The sequence below is a fragment of the Oryctolagus cuniculus genome, chromosome 10 (genome assembly GCF_051225735.1).
Source record: "Oryctolagus cuniculus isolate XC-2025 breed Fujian yellow rabbit chromosome 10, ASM5122573v1, whole genome shotgun sequence".
Lineage (NCBI taxonomy): Eukaryota > Metazoa > Chordata > Mammalia > Lagomorpha > Leporidae > Oryctolagus > Oryctolagus cuniculus.
This window is the reverse complement of record NC_142876.1, coordinates 101,182,024-101,207,430: the sequence shown is the minus strand read 5'-3', so window position 1 is coordinate 101,207,430 and position 25,407 is coordinate 101,182,024. Positions and strand designations below refer to the sequence as shown.

Genomic DNA, 25,407 nt, shown 5'->3' with positions numbered 1-25,407 from the left:
AATTAGCTGAATAATTCTAATAACTTGTTTAAGTCTATACATTTTGTAACACTTTTCTTAAACTCACAGCAAATATGCCTCTTGGTATTTAACTTATTTTTGGCATAGGAGAAGCCATCATCGATGTCTGAAGTAGTGCTACTAGGTTATAATGAATGCACTGTAAAGACACTTATTAGCCAAATTTCCTTATAAACAGGCAGAATACAGCTCTCCTACCAAGAAACAAAAGTAGAAATAGTTTAACTGAATAGCTACTTCTTATGCTGGATCAAGATCTACCAATATTTTGGAAAGACAATGAATACATTTTCACACAGATAAAATAATCATGGCTTTAAAAATGACTAATTCAGCATACTTATGATAATTATAATTTTAGATCATAATTCTTCAAAGGACTAATTATGCAAAAGAAACAGTATTGACTATAGCAAGCTTTCTACCATTTTTCAAATACTCAAGGTATAAAATCTATAGCACCACTTTGTCAATTACTAATTTTAACCTTTTTTAAAGATTTATTGATTTGAAAGAGTTAGAGAGAGAACGAGAGACACTGGTTCACTCCTCAAATGGCTACAATGGCCAGGGCTGAGCCAGGCACTTCATTTGGGTCTTCCACGTGGACATAGGAGCCCAAGCACTTGGGTCATCTTCCACTGCTTTCCCAGGCACATTTTTTTTTTTTTTTTTTTTTTTTTTTTTTTTTTTTTTTTTGACAGGCAGAGTGGACAGTGAGAGAGAGAGACAGAGAGAAAGGTCTTCCTTTGCCGTTGGTTCACCCTCCAATGGCCGCCGCTGCAGCCGGCGCACCGCGCTGATCCGATGGCAGGAGCCAGGAGCCAGGTGCTTTTCCTGGTCTCCCATGGGGTGCAGGGCCCAAGCACCTGGGCCATCCTCCACTGCACTCCCTGACCATAGCAGAGAGCTGGCCTGGAAGAGGGGCAACCGGGACAGAATCCGGCGCCCCGACCGGGACTAGAACCCGGTGTGCCGGCGCCGCAAGGTGGAGGATTAGCCTATTGAGCCACGGCGCCGGCCTCCCAGGCACATTAATAGGGATCTGGATCGAAATGAAGCAACTGGGACTCAAACCAGCACTCATATGTGATGTCAGCAGTGCAGACAACGACTTAACCCTCCAAACTATAGCGCCAGCTCCTAATTTTCCCTTTTTAATGTATCCTCTAAAAATCTAAAATGCTAGATAATCACTTCTTGGCCTTTTGGCTAAGAGTAAGTGTAAAATGCTAGATACTTGGGGCCGGTGCTGTGGTACAGTGGGTTAAAGCCTCAGCCTGAAAGAAAAGGTTGAAAGTAAAAGAATGGGCTGGCACCATGGCTCAACAGGCGAATCCTCTGCCTGCGGCGCCAGCACACCGGCTTCTAGTCCCGGTCAGGGCACCGGATTCTGTCCCGGTTGCCCCTCTTCCAGGCCAGCTCTCTGCTGTGGCCCGGGAGGGCAGTGGAGGATGGCCCAAGTCCTTAGGCCCTGCACCTGCATGGGAGACCAGGAGAAGCACCTGGCTCCTGGCTTCGGATCAGCGCAGTGCACCAGCTGCAGCACGCTGGAGCAGCGGCCATTTGAAGGTGAGCCAACAGAAAAAGGAAGACCTTTCTCTCTGTCTCTCTCTCTCACTGTCCACTCTGCCTGTCAAAAAAAAAAATAAAATAAAATAAAGAAAGTAAAAGGATGGAAGATGTATCATGGAAACATTAAAGGAGAGCAACGGGGGCTGGTGATGTGGCACATCAGGTAAAGACACTGCCTGCAGTGCTGGCATCCCATAAGGGTGCTGGTTCGAGTCCTGGTTGCTCCACTTCCGATCCAGCTCCCTGCTTAGGTACCTGGAAAAGCAGCGAAGATGCCCATGTGCTTGGGCCCCTGCACAAACGCCCGAGACTCAAAAGAAGCTCCAAGCTTCAGATGGGCCCAGCTCCAGCCATTATGGCCATCTGCGGAATGAATCAGCAGATGGAAGACCTTTCTCTGACGCTACCTCTCTGTAACTTTCAAATAAATAAAATAAATCTTTAAAAAAATGTTAGATATTTGGACAAACAGAAGATGCATGCTCCATAAAAAATCAAGATGACAAAACCATTAAAAAAATAAATAACAGCAAACAGAGGAAACAGATGAGAAATCACTGAATTCATAAAAGCTAACCATATTCACATTCATATTCCTTAATTATATTACTCAGTTGAAACTTTATACATTTTTAATTTCTTCAAATCAGTTGTTGTAAATCAGTTCTATACAGTTGACTATTAAAAAAGCAAAACTTCTTTAATCTTTTGGAAAACTTTACAAATTAAAGGAAATTTTAAGACACATAAAAATCCTGTGAATTTTGTTAAAAGAATGATAATCTGGGTATAAATAAAAACTTCCTCTCAACTGTGTTTTTTATCAGTGTTAGCTTCTCCAAGAGGGAATAGTGTCAATGCAAGCAGTACAAAACTATTTTGGTTGAAATCTGAATGCAAACTGTCATACTGCATATGCACTCTGTCATAATCTTAAATCTCAACACATTAACATGTGATAAAACCCCTATGTGTGGGGTCTTCAAAAACTTCACAGGGGGAGGGGTTGTGGTGTACACAATGAGTAGTTAGCCGCCTACCAGTTAAAACACCTGAGTCCCAGGCTCCTAGCTCTAATAGGGCTCCTGCCATTGCATGGGAGACCTAGATGGAGTCCTAGCTCCTGGCTTTGCCCTTAGCCCAGCCCCAGCCAATACAGGCATTTGGAGAGTAAACCAGTGGGTGGGAGAGTTCTCTCTCAAATAAACAAACAAAAACATTTTATAATTCAAAGAAAATGAGAAAGATCGACTGATGTTCTATCTGCAGGCTCACTCTCTAAATGCCATAGTTGGACCAAGCCAAAGCCAGGAGCCCAGAACTCCATTCAAGTCTTCCACATGGGTAGCAGAACCCAAGGACATGAGCCATCATCAGACACATTAGCAGGAAGCTGGATAAGCAGCAGACAGTAGCTGGGACTTGACCCAGACACTCAAATACAAAATACAGGCATCCCAAGCAGCAGCTTATTAGTATTAAACTGCTGTGCCACAATACCTGTCCCTAAAACTCACACTATCACACTATTAAAAAAAATGATTTCTCCTAGGCCGGCGCCGCAGCTCAATAGGCTAATCCTCCACCTGCGGCGCCGGCACACTGGGTTCTAGTCCTGGTCGGGACGCTGGATTCTGTCCTGGTTGCCCCTCTTCCAGGCCAGCTCTCTGCTGTGGCCCAGGTATGCAGTAGAGGATGGCCCAAGTGCTTGGGCCCTGCACCCGCATGGGAGACCAGGAGAAGCACCTGGCTCCTGCCTTCGGATCAGCACGATGCGCTGGCCGCAGCACACCAGCCGTGGCGGCCATTGGAGGGTGAACCAACGGCAAAGGAAGACCTTTCTCTCTCTCTCTCTCTCTCTCTCTCTCTCACTGTCCACTCTGCCTGTCAAAAATAAATAAATAAATAAATTTTAAAAATGATTTCTTCTTTCTTCTGTCCACCTTTCTTTCACCTAGATAACTTCATCCTTTAGCTTTGTCACTCTCTTGAGACATCCTGAGCTCCCAACTTAAGATCAAGCCCCAGAAAAGCCTACCTAGCCTTTCACATTTCTCTCGCTTTTTTTTTTTTTTTTTTTTTTTTTAAGATTTATTTATTTATTTGAAAGTCAGAGTTACAGAGAGGCAGGGAGAGAAAGAGATCTTCCATCCACTGGTTCACTCCACAATCACAATGTCCAGCGCTGGGCCAGGCCAAAGCCAGGAGCTTCTTCCAGATCTCCTACATGGGTGCAGGGGCCCAAACACTTGAGCCATCTTCTGCTGCTTTTCCTAGGCCATTAACAGGGAGCTGAATTTGAAGTGGAGCAGCCAGGATTCAAACCAGTACCTATATGGGATGCCTGCACTGCAGGCAGTAGCCCATTTCTTTTGCTTTATTCATCATACCCCGCCAACCTAAGAAGTGTCTTTGTCTAATTTATGATTGCTTGTCAAGTGCAGGCCTAAGCACATGATAGGTGCTCAGACTACAAACTAATGAAAAAACAATTTTCCAGGAGCAAAAAAAGGTTATATATAGCAATTAACGGCAGAATGTTTAAATGAAAATGGTTATAACATCAGCTGTGTATCATCCTGGTAAAGCTTCTATGTAACACTTTGTTCTGGTAGTTCAAGAATTTATCCTTGGGGCTGGTGATGCAGCGTAGCAGATTAAGCCTCTTCCTGTGGTGCCAGCATACAGTATGGGTGTTGGTTCAAGACCCAGCTACTCCACTTCCAATCCAGCTTTCTGCTAATGACCTAGGAAAGCAGCAGAAGACGGCCCAAGTTCTTGGGCCCCTGCACCCACGTGGGAGACCCAGAGGAAGCTCCCAGCTCCTTCCTTCGGATCAGCCCAGCCCTGGTCATTGTAGCCATTTGGGGAGTAAAACAGCAGATGAAAGACCTCTCCCTCTCTGTCTCTCCCTCTCTCTGTTAACTATACCTCTCAAATAAATAAATCTTAAAAAAAAATAAATCTCATAGAATTATAGAAATTCCACATACAATCAGAAATTTAAATGATCTGTAACAGAGAACTAAAATCCATATCCTCACTCTAAACTTACATGCTATTATGGTTATGATTGTTTTAAATTTGAAAAGGGAACAGACAGAAAGATCATTTATCCACTGGTTCACTGCCTAAATACCCAACAGCCAGGGCTGAATCAGGCAGAGGCCAGAAGCAAAGGAAGCTACCTAGATTTTCCATGTGCATGGCAGAGACCCAACTATTCAAGCCATCACCTGCTACCTTCCAGGGTGCACCTTAGCAGGAAGCTGGAATTGGAAGCAGAGTCACAACCTGAACCTAGTCAGTCTAACATGGGATGTAGATGTCCCAAGTGGCGTTTTTTTAAAAAAAGATTTATTATTTTTTATTTGAAAGGCAGAGTAACACAGAGAGAGAAGGAGAGGCAGAGAGAGAGAGATCTTCCATCAGCTGGTTCACTCCCTCAGCTGGCCCCAATGGCTGGAGCTGTGCTGATCTGAAGCCAGGAGCCAGAAGCTTCTTCCAGGTCTCCCACATGGGTGCAGGGGCCCAAGGAGATGGGCCATCTTCTACTGCCTTCCCAGGACATAGCAGACCGCTGGATCGGAAATAGAGCAGACGGACTTGAACCGGCACCCATATGGGATGTTGGCACTGCAGGCTGAGGCTTTACCTGCTATGCCACAGCGCCGACCCCTGAAGTGGTATCTTAACCTCTTTGCCCAAAGCTCATCTGCTTTTAGACAACCCAGTAAGTCTAAATGGCCAGTAGCTGAATTCACAACTATTTAGAAAAATGCATGCTTTGGGGCTGGCAGTATAAGCTGCTGGCCGTGACTCTGCCATCTCAGATTGGGAGTGCTGGTTTGAATCCTGCTATTCTGCTTCCAATCCAACTCTCTGATAACAGACCTGAGAAAGAAGCAGAAGATGATGCAAACAAAACACATGGGCTTCTGCCACCCACGTGGGAGACCTGGATAGAGTTCCAGGCTCCTGGTTTCAGCCTGGACCAGCCCTCGCCCTTGTGGCCATTTTGGGGGTGAACTAGCAGATGGAAGATCTCTCTCATTCTGCCTTTCAAATGAATAAATGATAATTAAAAAAAAAAAAACATGCTTCGGTGGAAAGAAAGTGGTGCCGCAACAATGTAGAAGACAGAGAACACTCTGAAAGCCAGGTTCAGAAAAGTAAAACAGGGTTGGAAGGGGGTGCTATTTAGGTCAGGATGGAGAGGGTTCCAAACCAGGGCAACAAACCCTAAGGGCAGAAAAAAAAAATCCTTAGGAGAAAAGCCTTCAATCATTACACACAAAAGCTCTAAAACAGAGAAAAAGACATCCACTAGAGACATACAAGAAGTTTTAAACCTCAAAGAGGCAAGCTTCAATTATTAAAAACCAGCGATACTATTTTAATGATTTCTATAGGAACCTCCCCCCAACTAAACTGCAAAGGAAGTCCACAAAAGCTCCAAGAATGCCTCAGACTGCATCCTCTTAGGGCAAGGATATCAGGGAGAATGTAAGACTCAAAATAAAAGTCAAAATACAACCTTTTCTTCCAGACATTCCTAAAAGGACCAAACTAGAACCAAATTTTGTTCAAACAATAAATCTGGCCCAAAGAAGGGCTAAATTTTTCATAAGTTTCTCCTTTTCCCAACTCTCCATTCCACTGTTCTCCTTTATTGAAGGAAATAAGTTCACACCTAAAATGAAGAATATACACTGCTTTATTCAATCAGAGGAAGAAAATCTCTATGAGAGCACTGCCAAGTTTATGGAAAAATATAATGAATGGGCAGACATTTGGTGCAGTGGTTAAAATGCCACTTGGGACACCCACATTCCAGTCTGGAATCCCTGGTTTGAGTCCTGGCTCTCTGCTATAGCTTCCTGCTTATGTACACCTGAGAGGCAGCAGATGATGGTTCAAATATTTGGGTCCCTGTCACCAATGTGGAAACTGAAATGAGTTCCAGGCTCCTGGCTTCAGCCTGGCTCAGCCCTAGCTATTATGGGCATTTAGGGTGGATCCAGTGGATGGAGGATATCTGTCTCTCCACCATTCAAATAAATAAATAAAATGAAGACACAAGCTTATTTTGGCAAAAAAAAAAAAAAAAATTGAAATCCATAGTCTTTTCATAATATACATTTTTCAAGAACTCTTTGAAGATTCCTCATATGCATAGGTTCAAAAATCTTTTTGTAACAAAATAAATTTTTATTTACTGTACTTCTTTTGAAAGGCAGAGAGCAAGAGAGAGAAACAGTTTCAGAGCTTCCATCTGGGAGTTTGCTCCTCAAATGCCTGCAATAGCTAAGGTTGGGCAGGGACTGTAACCCAGGTCTCTCACCTAAGTAACAGGGACCCAAGTACTTGAGCCATCAGGTGTGCATTAGCAGGAAGCTGGAATCAGAATAGGGCCCAGACTCCAAGCCAGGCGCTCCAATAAGGGGTAGATGCAAGCATCCCAAGGGGCTTCTTAACTGCTACAAATTCCCAACCCTTAGTTTATCTTTTATTTCCCTTTCCACAAACTTTTTCCCCATAAACTTTCTGAAGTATCTTCATAGAATTTTTCCTAACTTAATGAAGCAGTATGCATTCTATTCATTACTTTTCTATACTTCAATTATGTACTCATATACACTGTTTCTGTACAACTGATAGAAATTTGTGTTATGAACTCCAAGTTCACCTACACTAGGTATGCGCTTGCACACAGGAAACACCATTAAACATTTAGGAAATGAAGCTGAAAACAAAGTCACTTATTTTGTTTATGGACTTATATACAAAATTCCTGGCAAAAGGGCCTAAAATACCATCTGCCCATCTGCCCATCATTAACTTGAGCCTGGTGTCATCATTTGGCCATCCTGATCAAGCAGTTGCCAAGGGCTGATGGCAGCTCAACAGCTCTCCTTTCTGCAACAATAAGGGTCCTTGGAGATCAAGAGCAGGAGGCCTAAGGCCCATGGAGGCAAACAAAGAACAGTGAAGAAAACCTCCAATACAGTCCCAAGTGAAAATCACTCCAAACTTAAGTTCTTTCTTTAGGCAGAGGAAAGCAAAGAACACTTCCTGAAGGAACACACCTTCAGGTTTCCTAAGTAAGAGCACCAAATCACTCACCCTAGAAGGTAAATATCCCAGAGTTAGCCATAAATAGATGCACTGTATAAGGGGAAAATCTATGCAGTCTAACTACTCAAACTTCCCCTAAGACAATGCTTGCCAACAGGACTGACTGACACAGCGAAGAAGAAAGCATAAGGTAGCCTCAAAAAGCTACCTAATAGCCCATTAGAATGTTTCAGTATGCTGGCACAAAGTATCTCAATCAGGGCTCATTCCTCTCCAAACTCTACAACTAGATTAAAAAAAAAAAAAACCTGGGGTGGGTGTTGTGGAGTAGCAGGTTAAACTGCTGCTAGACACCCACATCACATACTGGAGTGCTGGTTCAAGTCTCAGATACTCTGCTTCTGATCCAGCTTCCTGCTAAAGTACCTGGGAAAGCAGCAGATGATGGCTCAAATGCTTAGATCCCTGCCACCCATGTGGGAGCTCAGGACAGAATTCTAACTACAGGCTTTGGCCTGACCCAGCCCCAGATGTTGCAGGTATTCGGGGAATAAACCATTACATGAATCAATTTCTTTCTCTCCCCCCCCCCCGCCCCCGTCATCTGTGTCACAATGACTTTCAAATAAAAAATAAAATGCTAAAGGAAGAGGAGGGAGGCACTGTGGCATAGCAGGTTAAGCCGCCACCTGTGATGCTGGCATCCTATATTGGCATCAGTTAGAGTCCTAGGTGTTCCACTTCCATCCCAGTTCCTGCTAATGTGCCTGGGAAAGTGGCTAGGATGTCCCAAGGGCCCCTGCCACTCACGTGGGAGACTTAGATGAAGCTCCTGGCTTCAGCCTAGCCCAGCCCTGGCTACTGTGGCCATTTGGGGAGTGAGCAAGCAGATGGAAGATCGATCTCTTTCTCTCTCTCTCTCTTTCTCTTCCTGTCTCTCCTTCCCTTTCTGCAACTCTGCTTTTCAAATAAATTAATTAATTTTTTTTTTGACAGGCAGAGTGGACAGTGAGAGAGAGAGACAGAGAGAAAGGTCTTCCTTTGCCGTTGGTTCACCCTCCAATGGCCACCGCGGCTGGCGCGCTGCGGCCGGCGCACCGCACTGATCCGATGGCAGGAGCCAGGAGCCAGGTGCTTTTCCTGGTCTCCCATGGGGTGCAGGGCCCAAGCACCTGGGCCATCCTCCACTGCACTCCCTGGCCACAGCAGAGAGCTGGCCTGGAAGAGGGGCAACCGGGACAGAATCCGGCGCCCCAACTGGGACTAGAACCTGGTGTGCCGGCGCCGCTAGGCGGAGGATTAGCCTAGTGAGCCACGGCGCCGGCCGTAAATTAATTAATTTTAAAAAAGAAAATTCAACCACAGAAATAGGATGTCCAACTTGATAGTAAGAACCACACAATAGCAAATAATCTATTTAAAAAAAAAAAAAAACAGACCAGGGTCAGTGTTGTGTTCTAGAGGATTAAGCTACTGCCTGCAACAAGGCATCCCATATCAGAGCGTGGGGTGTAGTTTTGGCCACTTGGACGTTGATCCAGCTCCCTGCTGATGCTCCTGGGAAAGCAGCAGAGATGGCCCAAGTACTCAGGCCCCTGCCACCCCCATGGGAGACCTGGACAGAGTTCCAGACTGCTGGCTTTGGTCTGACCTGGTCCTGACCATTGCAGTCATTTAGGGAGTGAATCCAGTGGATGGACCACCTCTTTGTCTTTCTCTATCTCATTTTCAAATTAAAAAAAAAAAAAAAAAAAAGCAAAGGTTTCACCTGAACCCTCTTCCAGAGTGAAAACTCTTTGGTGTAGGGCCTGAATATCTGCATTAATTTCCCTTCTTTCAGCTGAGGTGAAATTCACAAAGGAAACTCAATCTTTTTAAGTGTACAATTAATTGGTTTTCAGTACATTTAAAATATTGACCAACCAACACCTCTATGTAGTTTCGAAATTTTCCTCATTGGGGCTGGCAGAGTGACACAGTGACATAGCAGGCTGGGCTGCCTGTGATGCCCTATCCAGGCTCTCAAGTTCTGGCTACTCCATTTCTGATGCAGGTCCCTGCTAACATACCTGAGAAGGCAGGGAAAATGACATAAGTATTTGGGTCCCTGCTACAAACGTGGGAGACCAGGATAAAGTTCAGGTTCCTGGCTTCAGCCTTGGCCAAACCTGGCCGTTGCAGCCACTGGGGGAGTAAACCACTAGATAGAAGATTTCTGCCTCTCTCTGTCTCTTCCACTCACTCTCCCTTTCAAATAAATCAGTAAATAAATCTTCTGCAACTTAAAAAAAAAAAAAAAAAAAGTGGGGGCCAGCACTGTGGCGTAGTGGATTAATTGAGTAAATATTTAAGGGGGGACCAAGATGCCTAACAATGTGAGGTGTAACAGTCTGCAACTGAGGAAAAGGCAATGCAAGCACAGACACAGACACAGACACAGCCTCCCTGGAAGGACACACAGAAAATGCTGACTGGCTTTCTGTGAAGAAAGGACTCACCTGCCTGGGTGCTTTACCATCATAAATGCTTTACCTAGCCCCTGGCTAAATATTTTTTTAAGACTTATTTCTTTATTTAAAAAGCAGAATGACAGGGGAGGGGAGGGGGAAGAGATAGCAGACAGCAGAAAGAGAAGTCTTCCATCCACTGGTTCACTTCCCAAATGGCCACAATGGCCAAAGCTGGTCCAAGCCAAAGTCAAGAACCAGGAACTCCATCTGGGTCTCCTACTTGGGTGGCAGGGACCCAAACACTTGGGCCATTATCCACTGCCTTCCCAGGCCACATTACCGGGAATCTGGATCAGAAGCAGAACAGCAAGTGGCAGCTTAACCTACTGTGTCACGACACTGACCCCCCAATTAAGTTTAAAAACCCCACAGGAGGGGATGACGCCATGGTGCAGTGGGTTAAAGCTCTGGCCTGAGGTGCTGGCATCCCACATGGGTGCCAGTTCTAGTCCAAGCTGCTCCTCTTCCAATCCAACTCTCTGCTATGGGCTGGAAAAGCAATAGAGGATGGCCCAAGTCCTTGGGCTCCTGCATCCAAGTGGGAGACCTAGAAAAAGCTCCTGGCTCCTGCCTTCGGATTGGCACAGCTCCTGCCATTGCGGCCATCTGGGGAGTGAACCAGAGGATGGAAAACCTCTTTCTCTGTCTCTACCTCTCTCTGTAATTCTTTCAAATAATTAAAATAAATCTTAAAAAAAAAAAAAAAAACTATGAGAGAATATACATTTTATTACAAACCTTTAGAATTTTTTGTTCACCAGAGGGCATATATTTTTAAATAAAAAAACTACTTATAAAAAATTTTAAAGCCTCAAGAAAATGTTTTATCTTGATTAAGTGGCAATTACACTTAATATTTATCAACTTATCAAGCTACCATTTCAAATGGGTACATTTTAAGGTCAGCAAGTTATACCTCCATGAGGTGATTAAAAAACGTAACTGGGGCCAGAGTTGTGGTGCAGTGGGTATAGTGATGACAGCATCCTCTACCTGAGGGCAAGTGTATGTCCCAGCTGCTCCACTTAGGATCCAGCTCCCTTCAAATGAGCCCTCAAGTGCTTGGGCCCCTCCCCCGCACAAATAAGAAACCCAGATGGAGTTCCAGGCTCCTGGCTTCAGCCTGGCCATGCCCCAGTATTTGTGCCTGTTTGGGGAGTGAACCAGTGGATGAAAATCAAAGATCCCTTTCTCTGTCATTCTATCTTTCAAATAAATTCTCTCAGTGGTCCCTGGGAAGCAGGACTTGGGAAAAGCAGAAGATGGCCCAAGCGTGTGTTAGGCCCCTGAACCCATGTAGGGGACCCAGATGAAGCTCCTGGCTGAGAGATTTGGTCTGGCCCTGCCCTGACTATTCCAGTTATTTGGGGAGTGAACCAGTGGATGGAAGTTCTCTCGGTGTCTCCTGCCATCTCCGTAACTCTGCTTTTTAAATAAATAAATAAATCTTTTTTTAAAAGATTTATTTATTTGAAAGGCAGAGAGAGACATCAATCTTTCATCCTCTATTTCACTCCCAAAATGGCCACAGCAACTGGGCTGGACCAGGTAGAAGCTAGGAGCTTCCTCTAGGACTCCTACATGGATGCAGGGGCCCCAGCACTTGGGCCATCCTTCACTGTTTTGCCAGGTGTATTAGCAGGGAGCTGGATCAGCAGTGGAACAGCTGGGTCTCGAAATGGTGCCCATATGGGATGCCGGCATCACAGGCAGTGGCTTTACCCCCTTTACCCACTATGCCATAACACCGGCCCCCAAAAATAAGCCTTTTAAAACAAATTATCATGTGGAAAAATCTGATTATCAACAAGGTTTTACACCATCAAATATCTATTTTAAACTTACTTCCTGGCCGGCGCCGTGGCTCAATAAGCTAATCCTCCACCTTGCGGCGCCGGCACACCGGGTTCTAGTCCCGGTTGCCCCTCTTCCAGGCCAGCTCTCTGCTGTGGCCAGGGAGTGCAGTGGAGGATGGCCCAAGTGCTTGGGCCCTGCACCCCATGGGAGACCAGGAGAAGCACCTGGCTCCTGCCTTCGGATCAGTGCGGTGCGCCGGCCGCGGCGGCCACTGGAGAGTGAACCAACGACAAAGGAAGACCTTTCTCTCTGTCTCTCTCTCACTGTCCACTCTGTCAAAAAAAAAAAAAAAAGACTAAAAAAAAAAAACTTACTTCCTCAGGGTTATGTAAAAGTCCCCAGAACAACGGCACAGTATTTCCTCTTCCATACAAAAGGCACCAAAGGGGCCCGAAGCTGGGCACTTTGGACTAGTGGGGTAAAGCCGCCATCGAGGGTGCCGGCACCTCTTATGGGCACCAGTTCCAGTCCTGGCTGTTCTACTTCCAATCCAGCTCTCTGCCATGGCCTGGGAAAGCAGTAGAAAATGGCCCAATTCCTTGGGCCCCTGCACCTGCGTGGGAGACCCGAAAGAAGCTCCTGGCTTCAGATCAGCCCATCTCTGGCCATTGTGGTTTACTCTGGGGAGTAAACCAGCAAATAGAAGACCTCTCTCTCTGTGTCTCCCTCTCCCTGTAACTCTGCCTATTTGGGAAGTGAACCAGATGAAAGACCAACTTCTCTGTCTCTGTCTGTCTATAACTCTGACTTTAAAGTAAATAAATAAATCTTTTAAAAAAAAGTCATTTCAAGCCTCATGGAAAAACCAGAGTGTATCACGCCCAGTGGTCAAAGGCCAGCTGTATGGACTTATCTGACAATGGATCAGGGCCACATCTTCCAATTTCAACAAAGCATGTCAGCTTTATGATGAATATATCAAGAATCTCAACCACCTCCACTGTCATTTCTATTATCCAAGTCACTATCATCATCTATCACTGGATTTCAAGAGCCTCCATTATAAAGAAACTGTGATACATATAGATACACAAAATACTACTACTCAGCCATTAAAAACAAGGAACTTTTGTCATTTACAAAAACATGGACGGAACTGGAGGTCAGTATGTTAAGTGAAATAAGCCAGACAAAGAAAGAGAAGTACCACAAGATTATCTAACTCATGTAAAATCTAAAACTGATCTCAAGGAAAGCAAGATTAGCATGGCAGTTACCAGAGGCAAGGGAGAGGAAAGGACTGAGCAACCTTGCTTAACAGGTACTAAGTTACAATTAAACAGGACAAAAAGTTCTGGTGTTCTGTAGCACAGTACGAGGACTATAGGTAATGTACTGTGTTATTTTCTGAAACCAAAAAAGTTCATTGAAGAAAGGATTTTTAATGTCTTAACAATAGAAAAATAATAAATGTTGGGAGTACAGATAATGTTTACACTGGTATGAATATGACCAAATGTATAGATGTATCAAAACACTACATGTGGGCAGGCATTTTGGCACTGCAGGTTAAACCAAAGCTTGGAACACTCCCACATCCCATATTCCAAACTGGAGCGCCTGGGATGGAATCTCATCCCCACTTCCAATTCAGCTTCCTGCTAATGCACACCCTGGAAGCAGCAGGTGTTGGCTCAAGTACTTGGATTCCTGCCACCCACATGAAAACCCAGATGGAATTTTGGGTTCCTGGCTTCAGCTTCACATAGTCCCACCTCTTGTGGTTATTTGCGGAAATGAACAACCAAATAGAAAATAAATGTCCCTCATTCTGCCTTTCAAAAAAAAAAGAAAAGAAAAAACTTCAACAGCTTACCAATATACTATAGGTAAGACTTTTTTAGAGATCTATTTATTTACTTGAAAGGCAGAGTTAGAGAGAGAGGGTGAGACAGAGAGACAGCTCGCATGCACGTGCAGTCAGGACTCAAACAGGCCACTGCTCCACTTCCAATCCAGTTCCAATCCATGCACCTGGAATTAATGCAGCAGATGATGGCCCAATACTTGTGCCCCTGCCTCTCATATAGGAGACCTAAGTTAAGTTGCCGGCTCCAAGCTTCTGCCTGGCCCAGCCCTGGTTGTTGCAGCATGAACCTGCTCCCTTTCCCATCTCTCTCCTTAACTCTGCCTTGCAAATAAACAATAAATTTTTTAAAACTGTATCATTTTGACCAAAATGATACAGTAAGAGGATACTTATGTTAAAATTAAATTTCTATTTCCCTTATTTTGTAACCAGTTTTAAAATATCTGAACGGGGGCTGGCACCATGTAGTAATAGGCTATGCCTCTACCTGGGGCCACAGCATCCCATATGGGTGCCAGTTCGAGTCCTGGCTGCTCCTCTTCTGATCCAGCTCTCTGCTAATGGCTTGGGAAAGCAGTACAAGATGGCCCAAGTGCTTGGCCCCTGCACCCACATGGGAGACCCAGAAGAAGCTCCTGGCTCCTGGCTCTGGATAGGCACAGCTCTGGCCATTGCAGCTATTTGGGGGTAAATCAGGGGATAGAAGATCTTTTTCTTTGTCTCTCCTTCTCTTTCTGTCTCTCAATTTTTTTTTAAAGATTTATTTATTTATTTGAAAAAGCTACACAGAGAGAGAAGGAAAGGCAGAGAGAGAAGTTTTCCATCCACTGGTTCACTCCTCAACTGGATGCAATTGCCAGAGTTGTGCCGATCCAAAGCCAGGAGCCAGGAGCTTCTTCCGGGTCTCCCACATGGGTGCAGGGGCCCAAGGACTTAGGACATCTTCCACTGCTTTCCCAGGCCATAGCAGAGAGCTGGATCATAAGTGGAGCAGCCAGGACATGAACCAGCACCCATATGGGATGCTGGTACTACAGGTGGAAGCTTTACCCGCTACACCACAGTGCTGGCCCCTTAAATTAAATTAAAAAATAAAATAAAATAAAAATTACATAAATGTATTTTTCTTTAAAAAAAAAAAGGCGGAAAAATGTATCTGAACAGCTCCTGGCAAATGTTGTACTGCTGTTTACAATGCCCTCTCCAAAGCTGGTATCACTCCTGATGCCTCCTGTAAGAGGGAGGACTGTCCTTTGATCCTTACACTCCAGCTGACTCATTTTCTACTTATAAACAGACATATCTATAGCACAAACAATAAACTATATAACTAAACTACTCAATCAAGAAAATGAATAACAGAATAAAAAAGAAATGGTCCAGAAGTCAAAGAAGTGTATTGGGGAGCTGGCACTATGGCATAGTGGGTAAAGCTGCTGCCTGCACCATCGGCATCCCATATGGGTACCAGTTCAAGTCCTGGCTACTTCACTTCAGATCCAGCTCTCTGCCAATGCTTGGGAAAGCAGTAGAAGACGGCCCAAGCCTTTGGGCCCCTGCACCTGCATGAGAGACCCAGAAGAAGCTTCTGTTTCCTGGCTTCGGATTGGCCCAGCTCTGGCTGGTGCGGCCATCTGGGAAGTGAACCAGCACATGAAGATCTCTCTGCCTCTCCCTCTCTGTCACTCTTTCAAATAAATCAATTTAAAAGGGGCCGGGGGGGGGGGGGGTGAGTCAGCACCATGGTGCAGTGAGTTAAACTGTTGCGTGTAGCACCAGCATCCCATTTGAGCACCAGCTGAGTTCAACTGTTCCACTTCCAATCCAGGACCTGCTAATGTACCTCGGAAAGCAGCAGAAGATGGTCCAAGTGCTTGGGTCCCTGCCACACAAATGGGAGACCAAGATTAAACTCCTGGCTCAGGCCTGGTCCAGCCCTGGCTATTAAGGCCATCTGGAGAGTGAACCAGCAGATGCAAGATCTCTCTCTTAGTGGTTAAAGGTCAGTTTAAGACATCAGTATCCCAGGGCCACCGTGGCATACCATGTTAAAGCTCCCATCTGCAGTGCCAGCATCCCATATGGGCACCAGTTCGTGTCCCAGTTGCTCCATTTCCAATCCAACTCTCTGCTATGGCTTGGGAAAACAGCAGAGGATGGCCTGAGTCCTTGGGTCCCTGTACCCAAGCAGGGACCTCCAGGCCCCTGGCTTTGGATCAGCCCAGCACTGGCTATTGCAGCCATTTGGGAAGTGAACCAATGGATGAAGACCTCTAACTCTGCCTTTCAAATAAATAAACAAAGAAAAACAAAAAAAGACGCCAGCATCCCACAGGCAGGCATTATCGAGCAACAGGTTAAACCACCATTTGCAATGCCTGCATCCCATATAGGAGTGTCTCATTCCTAGCTACATTGCTTCTGAGCCAGCTTCCTGCTAATGTGCCAGGAAAGGCAGCACATGACGTGCCTTAGGTCTCTGCCCCCCACATGTACATGGAAACCTGCATGAAGTTTCAGGCTCCTGACTTCAGCCCAGACCTGGCTGTTGGGGTTGTCTGGGACTAAACCAGCAGACAGAAGTTCTCTCTCTCCTTCTCTGTCACTCCCTTTTTAAGACACCTGCATCTCACACTGGAGTAAATGAGTTTAACTCCTAGCTTCAGCTTCCAATTCCAGCTTCCCACCAACACAGATCCTGAGAGGCAGCAGGGAGGGTTCAACTAATTCAGTTCCTGCCACCCACACAGGAGACTTGGATTGAGTTCCCAGCTCCTGGGTCCAGGCCCCAACCAGCCATTACAGGCATCTGGGGAATGAGCCAGCAGATGGAAGCTTTCTCTCAAAATACAAAAATGTTCAAAAATTCAAAAAATGACAAAAACTTCTATTTACATACCTTACAGATGTACTGCAAGATGCACGGCCTGTGTGGCAGAAGTTGTACAGTACCTTGAAAGTCTCAGTTGAAGGGCTATAAAAATACAGAAAACATCAGGACAGAACGTGAATAAGAATGCTGCAGAGTTCAGTGAAGTAAGTGCTCAGTGAACAGTCCAGGAGAGGGAAACGGGGCCGGCACTACTCAACTGAGTGGGCTCCTGCCACTCGTGGAAGACTGACTTCTCCTTGACCAGCTCTAGCCACTGAGACCACTTGGGGAGTGAACCTGTGGATGGGAGCCAAAGTGGATGCACTCTCTGGTTCTCATACTCTCGCACTCTCCCCTTCTCAAATAAATAAAAATTTGTTTCAAGATATTTACTTCGGTACAGAAAAATGTTGAAAGCCATGCATATGCAGGGTCTCTCAAGCATTCGTGGAAAAAATGTATTATGAAAGAACTAAGCATGAACTTTACAAAATATATTTGTAACAAAATAAGAATTTTTAAATTCCATGTTCACCAAACACTTTTAAGTACTCTGGTACTTTACTTACACGCTGTAATTAGGGGGAAAAAAAAAAAAAACAAGCTCAGTATGATATCAACTGCATCCCAGTTGCAATTTAACAGTCTGTATATCATAGTTTGATTATTACTAGCTATGAAAATATACACAAAATCATTTGGAAGAAGCACCAATAAAGTGACAACACCCAGAAGAGCAGCTTCAGTGCCTATCTGATTTTGTCACATGACTACCATAATTATGAGTATATAAGGCTTTCACCCAATACTACAGCACTACAGATTAAAAATGAGTCACTTGAAATAGGGATTTTATAGTAATTACTAACTTCAAACTGTCCTGCAAAATTTAATTTACTTAATAGTGAGTATGCCCCCAAAAAGCATCTAACACTAACAATGTTAAAATTTATTTATAGGGGCGGAGTTGTGGCACAGCACTTCCAATCCAGGCCTTTTTATTTTCTTTAATGTATTTATTTGAAAGGCAGAGGCAAAAAGAGAGGTCTTCCATCCCCAAATGGCTGCAACAGACAGAGCTGGCTTAATCTGGAGTCAGGTGCTTCTTCCAGGTCTCCCACATGGGTACAGGGGCCCAAGGATTTGGACCACCTTCTTCTGGTTTCCCAGGCCATAGCAAAGAGTTGGATTGGAAGTGGAGCAGCCGGGACATGAACCAGCGCCCATATGGGATGCCAGCACTGCAGGCAGTGGCTTTTCCCACTACGCCATAGCGCCGGGCCCTCCAGGTCCTTTCTAATGCACCTGGGTAAGTACTTGAGTCCCTGTCACCCATGCAGGATACCCAGATAGAAGATGTGGTTCCCAGCTGGACTAGGGCACCTGGGCTAGCCCCACCCCAACTACTATAGTCCTTTAGGGAGTGAACCAACCCTCTACCTCTCAAATAAATAAATCTTTAAAATATTTTTTTAAAAAGGATTGTTACTGCAGTGTCCAGTCTGACATTATAAATGAGTAAAACTAGAAACCTAGCTATATTAATGTGTAAGTACAAACTGAGTTCCAATGGACAAGTGCATGAAAGGACAAACTAAATGGTAATGGATGACAAAATTCCCAAGACCTTTTAAAACCACAAACATATAAGGTCCTTTTTGGAATTTAGTTATTATGTGCCACTTATCATTATCACTAGTAGCTGTAATTCTGTTAAACCCAATGTGCTATCTGTAGAAGTCCAGCAAGCCCAAATTAATTCTCTAGTTTAGCTCTCAGAGTTAATATATCTCTCAGCTCGCTAACACAAGTGTGTCCTGGCTGCTCCACTTCTGATCCAGCTCCCTGCTAATGTGCCTGGGAAGGCAGTGGAGGATGGTTCAAGTGCTTAGGCCCCTGCCACCCACCAGGGAGACCTGGACAGAGTTCTAGGCTTCCCACTTTGGTCCAGCCCCACCCCAGACGTTTTAGCCATTTGGGAAGCCAACCAGCAGATGGAAGATTTCTTTTTCTAACTCTGCCTTGCAAATACATAAATATGTATTTTTAAAATCTTAAAAAAAATAAAGACAATTAAGAAGACCCAAAGTAGCAACTAACCACTTGCATATCACCCTATCGACAACACACACCTAAGATCTGCCCGTTTTTACTTTCCTAATAACTCACGCCCCCATATACCTAGGATAAACTTTTAAAACTTAACTGGCTGACAGCATAGGAACCAAAACTATGAAAATACTCTAACAAAAACCACCACAACACACATGTGCACAGGGGACTGTTACCCTGATATGTACAGTTCCTTCCTCAGCCTGCCCCTATCAGGAGTCAGCAAAAGAGCCCGCAGTTGTCTGAAAACATCTCAGCCTGACCTCATTAGGCTGGTTCTGGAGCAGCCAGGCCTGGGCCTCTCTCCGGAAATTGGTCGCTTGAGACCCAAACACCTAAAGCCAGGAATAGGCAGCCAAGGACCTTGCAGGTATATTCAGGTATTTCTCACAAGTGACTGCAGCGGAACCATCCCGTTACGGAGAGTGCTGTGACAGCTAAGGAACTGAAATTTGGCTGGCAAATCAATTTTCACATTCTCCCAATCTATGTAAAGTCAGCAAGGTATAAAAGAAAAAACGGTAGAGTAAGTCCCAAAGTTTAGCTGACTCTAGTCCAGCTGTTTGGGAGTGTATTTGAGAATATCCTGCAGAGCAAACAGTTCTGGCCTGCTTCTAGCTAGATAATACCAGTATGATCCTGCTTAATTAAGTCTCTGGGACTCAGTTTCCTCATCTGCAGATGTGATTGGACTACATGATTTTAATTCATTTTAGTACTAGGTCTATGAAGATAATTGATCGATGTTATAATCCTACTCTATTCTCTCCAGTACAGATTTTTATGAGGACAGTAAACCTAGTACTAGACTTTGACTAAAACCAAGTTCCATCTTACATATTTTATGTCCCCAAGAGCCATAAAGTGCTCTACAAAAGTAGATGGAACTAACCTAAACCTAACCTAAACTTTTAGAATTGATTTGGACTTGATGGACTGCTATAGACAACACATTGGGTCCAACTGCATTATGGCTACTAGTGACAATGACAAGTGGCATAGACTCACAGGAGTCTAAAATTCACCTTAGATTTGTAGTTTTAAAGGGTCTCTAGAAATTTATCAAGAGATGCTTCAATTAAGGACTAGTCTTTGTAAGTTTCAGCCCAAACAATGTCATTTGTGCCACATACAACATCTCCACCAACCCAGCCTGGGTGTGTGACACTAAGTGGCTGAAAAAGTCTCACCATATACACCATTTTAAAATATGGAGGTTTGGGGCTTTGACATTTTTTTCCCCTTCAGATTTGGCAGAGAGGAATCTAATCTGATTGCACACCTGCAAGACACATTTACTTCAAAAGATCGTCTTAAAGGCAGAAATAACCGAACAAGTGACCAACAGAGTCTAACATTTTGAGAACAGGACTACTAGGAAACACAACAGGAAGCAACACGGAGGTAAAAAGGATGCAAGCTTCCACCAGAAATGACAAAACACTGCATTTAACGAAATCGACCTGGGGGCAAACAATGCTATTTAATGCAGACACCCTGTAACTGTGTATCCTATCCAAAACCAGGGGCAGATGTTTAGGTGAGTCCCAATAAAAGGCAGCAACTTCCACAGGCAAAACTACCTGCATTTTAATGCAACGTTGTTTAAATCATTAAAAATTTTCAACTGGAAAACACCCTTTTCCGCCCCAATTCAGGCAGCAGTCCTAAGACCTCAACACAAGCTTTTTTACTTAAGACTCTCTCCAAGCATACCGCATCAAAAAAAAAAAAAAAAAAGGCAAATCTATTCAAAGCACAGCCGGACTTCTGCATAAAACGGTGATTCATGTGCTACAGCAGATGGAAAAGGTAAAATGGAGTTGTAAAGAGTTTCTCTCCCGTTTCAACTCCGACAGCCACGAGCGCTCTGCGGCTGCCGGCTGCGCCGCGCCGCGCGGCCAGGAGCCCCCGCCCAGCCCCGCGCGGCCGTGAGAGAGGAAGCTCCGGGGCGGGCGGGCGGCTGGGGCTCCAGCAGGCCCGGCCGGGCGGGGGAAGGGGCGCTGGAGGCGGCGGGGCGCGCTTCCGGGGCCGGCGCGGGCGGGGCCGCGGGAGCGGGGCGCGGGCCCCGGGCTGGAGTGAGGGTCAGGGGCCGGGGGCGGCCGGGCGGGAGCAGCAGGTGGGGCGCGGCCGCGGCGGGGCGGCGGGGCGGCGGGCGGCCGGGCGGCCGGAAAAGTGCCGGGCGGGCGGGCGGGCCCGGGGCGCCGCGGCGCCAGGAGGGGATCCTCCCGCTCACCTCGGGCGACGACTCCGAGTCCGGCCTCTTCGCGCCGAGGACGCCTGTCCGCGAGTCGCAAGCTCGGAGACGAGGGCGGGTAGCTGAGGCGGCGACGGCGGACTACCGAGAGAACCGACGGAGGACGGCGGGTGGCGGGCGGGGAGCGCGAGCGAGCGAGGGCGGGCGGCGGCGGGAGGGCGGGGAGCGACGTGCGCGTCCCCGAGCGCCCAGCGGGCTCGAGCCGGCCCTGGTCGCGGCCCCGCGCGCGCGCGCACACTCACATCTCAGCCACGATAGCTCAGGCGCGCGTCCACGCCCTAAAAGCAAGACGCTCAACCAATCATTACAGCCGCGTGGGGCATCACGGGAACTCTGGGGCTATAAAAGACCCGGTTGCTATTTTATACTCCGGGAGTCACTCATGCTTTAAGGGAGTAGGGTGGGGCTAAGTGCGCGTGCGCGGTTTTAATACTCCTCCCTAAACTGCCAACTCTTCGCCCAAGCGAGGTAGGCCCGCCCTGCCTGGTTCTACGCGTGCGCACTAACGGGCCTAGCCCCGGAAGACCTTACGCCTGCGCGGTGTGCACTACGGTGACAGTACCCCGGGTGGGGCGCGGGCCGGTCATGGCGGAGTCTTGGTCTGGACAGTCTTTGCAGGCTCTGCCGGCCACGGTGCTAGGCGCGCTGGGCGCGCTGGGCAGCGAGTTCCTGCGGGAGTGGGAGGCGCAGGACATGCGTGTGACCCTCTTCAAACTGCTGCTGCTGTGGTTGGTGTTAAGTCTCCTGGGCATCCAGCTGGCGTGGGGGTTCTACGGGAACACGGTGACCGGGTTGTATCACCGCCCAGGTGAGGCTCCCTATGAACCTCCGTGAGCTGGCCGCCCCCGCCCCCACCAGACTGAACCATTGGGTTCCTCAGAATCCCCCTAGACTACCAGAAGTCCACCAAGATCGTCAGAACTTAGTATTTTACCCTGACCTATGCTATCATACCGTATCATTTTATGCCAGAATCCCCACCGCTCCGCCCATCACGTTGTAACTGATCTCTAGAACCGTCACCAGACTCAGGACCCCTGGCAGATTCCACTAGCGGCCCCTACCCTGAATTGGGCTGATGCCTGCCCAGATCCCCACCCCCAGTCTACTGCAGCTCTGGCTGTGTTCCTGCCTTCAGGTCTGGGCGGCCAGAATGGATCCACACCTGATGGCTCCACACATTTCCCTTCGTGGTGAGTAGATCCGTCCCCCATCCCAGCCCCATGCATGGCAGGCAGAGAACACGCCCGTGCTGGTGATGGGGTGGGTAGTTGTCAGGGCACAAATCCAGCAGCACAGTGGCCTTGGCAGCAAGCTTCAGGTCTGCATGTAGAGGTCAGGGTTTAGACTGGGCTGACACCAAGGTCTGGAAAGTCCATCAGCACTTGAGCTGTCCGGGGGTGGGGGGTGGTACTGTCATAATTTCAGAAAGATGAACTAATAGATCTTCTGGATCCCACTCCCTGTAAGCCTCAGTTGGGAAGGCAGGAGCTGCTGTACTTAGCCCACCAACTGACCTCACTAGGGTCATTTATAAAGCTAATTCTGATGGGGGCTATGGAAGACCCAGAAAACAATGACAACCCAGGCCCTGCTCACAGTAGGAGCCAGAGATGTCTTTCTTTTTTTCTTTTTTTTTTTTTTTTAAGATTTATTTATTTGTTTGAAAGGCAGAGTTAGAGAGAGGGAGAGAGAGAGAGATCCTCCATCTGCTGGTTCACTCCCCAAACAGCCACAATGGCCAGAGCTGTGCTGATCCAAAGCCAGGAGCCAAGAGCCTCCTCCATGTTTCCCCCTTGGGTGCAGGGGCCCGAGGACTTGGGCCATCTTCCACTGCTTTCCCAAGTGCAATAGCAGGGATCTGGATCAGAAGTGGAGCAGCTGGGACATGACCCGGTGCCCATATGGGATGCCAGTGCTGCAGGTGTCAGCTTTACCCACTGCATCATAGCACCAGCCCTGAGAGCCAGAGATTTTTTTTTAACATATATTTTTTATTTTTATTTTTTAAAGACTTATTTACTTTACTCGGAAGGCACAGTCACAGAGAGGCAGAGACAGAGAAAGAGAAGTCTTCCACCCGCTGGTCTACTCCCCAAATGGCTGCAATGGCCAGAGCTGTGCCAATCTGAAGCCAGGAGCTTCTTCCGGGTCTCCCACACGGGTGCAGGGGCCCAAGCACTTAGGCCATCTTGTACTGCCTTCCCAGGCCATAGCAGAGAGCCGGATCAGAAGTGGAGCAGCCAGGACTCGAACCAGTGCCCTTATGGGATGCTGCACTGCAGGCGGTGGCTTTACCCACTAAGCCACAGTGCCAGCCCCAGAGTCAGAGATTTATAAGGAGAGGGCAGCAATGGAGATGCAAGGTGGTCAGTGAAGGTTTTTCCCAAGAAAGATACCTAAGCTGAGGTCAAAGTTCAAAGAATGGCAAAGGAGATGAACAGAATAAGTCTCACAGGCAGTAGGGAAAAGAAAAAAGAGTGATAGGAAAATAGACAAGGCTGTGAGGCTGAAGTTTGAACATGAACGTGGCTCATGGACTGACTCAGTAAGGCCGTGCCCAGATCTAACTTGCCCTTTGTGGCAAATAGATAAAGGGGTCTAGGGCTGAGGGGAGGCCAGTTGGGAAGGCTGCTACTGGGGAAGATGGCAGCACTATGACAAGGTGAAAATCTGGGAGGAAGAACTGGGAGGCTGTCCAGGGGACAGGTGGGCCCAGGGTGGGCTGTATCAGCAGACAGGTCTAGACTGCAGTGCAGCCTTACTGAGCCCAGCTTAGCCTCCAAGAAAGGGCTGGGGAGAGCTGGCAGCAGAAACCATTCTGCCGCCCATGGAATAACCCTTCTTTTTCTCCATCACTTTCAGGGAAATGGCAGCAAACGAACCTCTCAAAACCCACAGAGAATAAGGGAAGGCAGAGAGGTCTCCAGGGGGCATCACTGGGTCTGCTGCTACTCAGGTCCCAGGGACAACACAGAGGCTCAGGGTTGGGGGCAAGGAGCGCCCAGTACTGCAGGACTGGGTCTCCACTGCCCTTAGCCCTGCCTCCAACAGCCCCAGGCGCTGGGCGAGTGAAGAGTTTGCCTCTCCCTTGATCTGGGTGCCTTAAAGGGAGAAAGTGTGTGCTTCCTCTCTGGGGTCAGAGCACAGGAGACTCCTTTGGGTTGAGGAGGCCAACAGACCCTTTTCCGTCTTGGCTTTTCCCTATCCCTCTTCTCATCGCACTGGGATGTGACCCTGCAAAGACTTGTCCCTTTGAGAGGAAATCTAAGATTGACTAAGATTTCTAAGGGAAGACTGTTCTACCCTAAGCCCTGAGTTTTCTGGATTTCTTTGCTTTTGCTTTGTTGCCAGGGAGCCAGGGAGTCCTGGCCTAGACCCGGCCTTCTGTCCTGTGGTCACTTATTTGGTCACTCAGGTATCAACAAGATGTCCTTGCTGGCACCAAACACCTACTGCCGTGGCCCTCCCAGTGTGAGCCAGGCACAGGAAAGAGTCATTCCCAACTGTCCTGCTCATATTTCTGTCTTTCTTGAAAGCCAGGGTTTGGGAGCAGTTGGTTCCTGGAAGAGGCACAGCCCTCCAGCTGAGCCCCTGGAATGACCTCCCACTTCCTCTGCTTAAGTGCCCATGGGGTCTTAGGTGTACCCTGCCCTCTCATAGGGCAGACTAAGCAGTGACTGCAGAGCAGCCCCATGGTGCTTGCAGCTGCACCGTTTCCCATCTTGACTGGAACAGGTAGGGCATCCTCCTAAGAGCCCAGTCTCAGTTCCTCCCCAGAAGTACCATCTCAGCCAGGACCTTCAAGGGAAAGATCCACAAGCCTCCTGCACAGTGCGCCAGGGGAGCTTCCAAAGGGGCAGGTGGCAGATGCCCCACAGAAACACTGTGTGGCCCTGGGCCTGCCTCCTCCCCTAATAGCCACACTTCTGCCTGCCTCTGCTGGATCACCAGCCATCCCACGGCCCGTTTGCTCTTTGTTGGATGTCACATTTCCATCTCATAGCCTTTGCCTAGGCTGACCCTGTGGCAGAGGTGTACCAGAAGTGGACGTGCACTGAGCTCATTCACACAGACCCATTCTAGAGATGTCTTCTGGCTGGCAGGATGGTGGTCTTCACAGGCCCACCCCACTGACATCACCGTACAGGCCTCACATTTCACCCCAGGCTCTGCTGAGGACATGGCTTATTAAACACAGAAGTGCATCAGTCGTGTGGTTATTCAGACGGGACAAGGGCCTGCATGCACAGGGGTGACTGGAGAGGGAACATCCTGGAACCTGTTGCCCCTCAGGACCCAGAAGTGGAGAGGT

The 25,407-nt window shown here is 47.2% G+C and overlaps 2 protein-coding genes and 1 pseudogene across 4 annotated transcripts in view; 2 read left to right on the top strand and 1 right to left on the bottom strand.

Annotated features, from left to right (window-relative positions):
• The window catches only part of RHOA (ras homolog family member A), a 57,612-nt gene extending 36,368 nt beyond the window's left edge, over positions 1 to 21,244 (bottom strand). For 2 of the 3 annotated variants that reach the window (XM_070050832.2, XM_008260649.5), the window contains exons 1-2: positions 21,072 to 21,244; positions 16,751 to 16,825 (exon numbers count right to left, since the gene is read on the bottom strand). The gene's annotated coding sequence lies outside the window, so the exon portion shown is untranslated. The remainder of the gene's footprint in view (positions 1 to 16,750; positions 16,826 to 21,071) is intronic. The other variant, XM_002713428.6, reaches the window with a different exon arrangement.
• LOC149124368 (uncharacterized) lies at positions 20,368 to 21,502 on the top strand (annotated as a pseudogene).
• Positions 21,464 to 25,300, top strand: TCTA (T cell leukemia translocation altered). The gene is made up of 3 exons (XM_002713429.6): positions 21,464 to 21,900; positions 22,231 to 22,285; positions 23,958 to 25,300. The coding sequence occupies exons 1-3, from the start codon at positions 21,678 to 21,680 to the stop codon at positions 23,998 to 24,000; spliced, it is 321 nt and encodes a 106-aa protein (XP_002713475.1). The 5' UTR covers positions 21,464 to 21,677; the 3' UTR covers positions 24,001 to 25,300.
• The last annotated feature ends 107 nt before the right edge of the window (positions 25,301 to 25,407 follow it).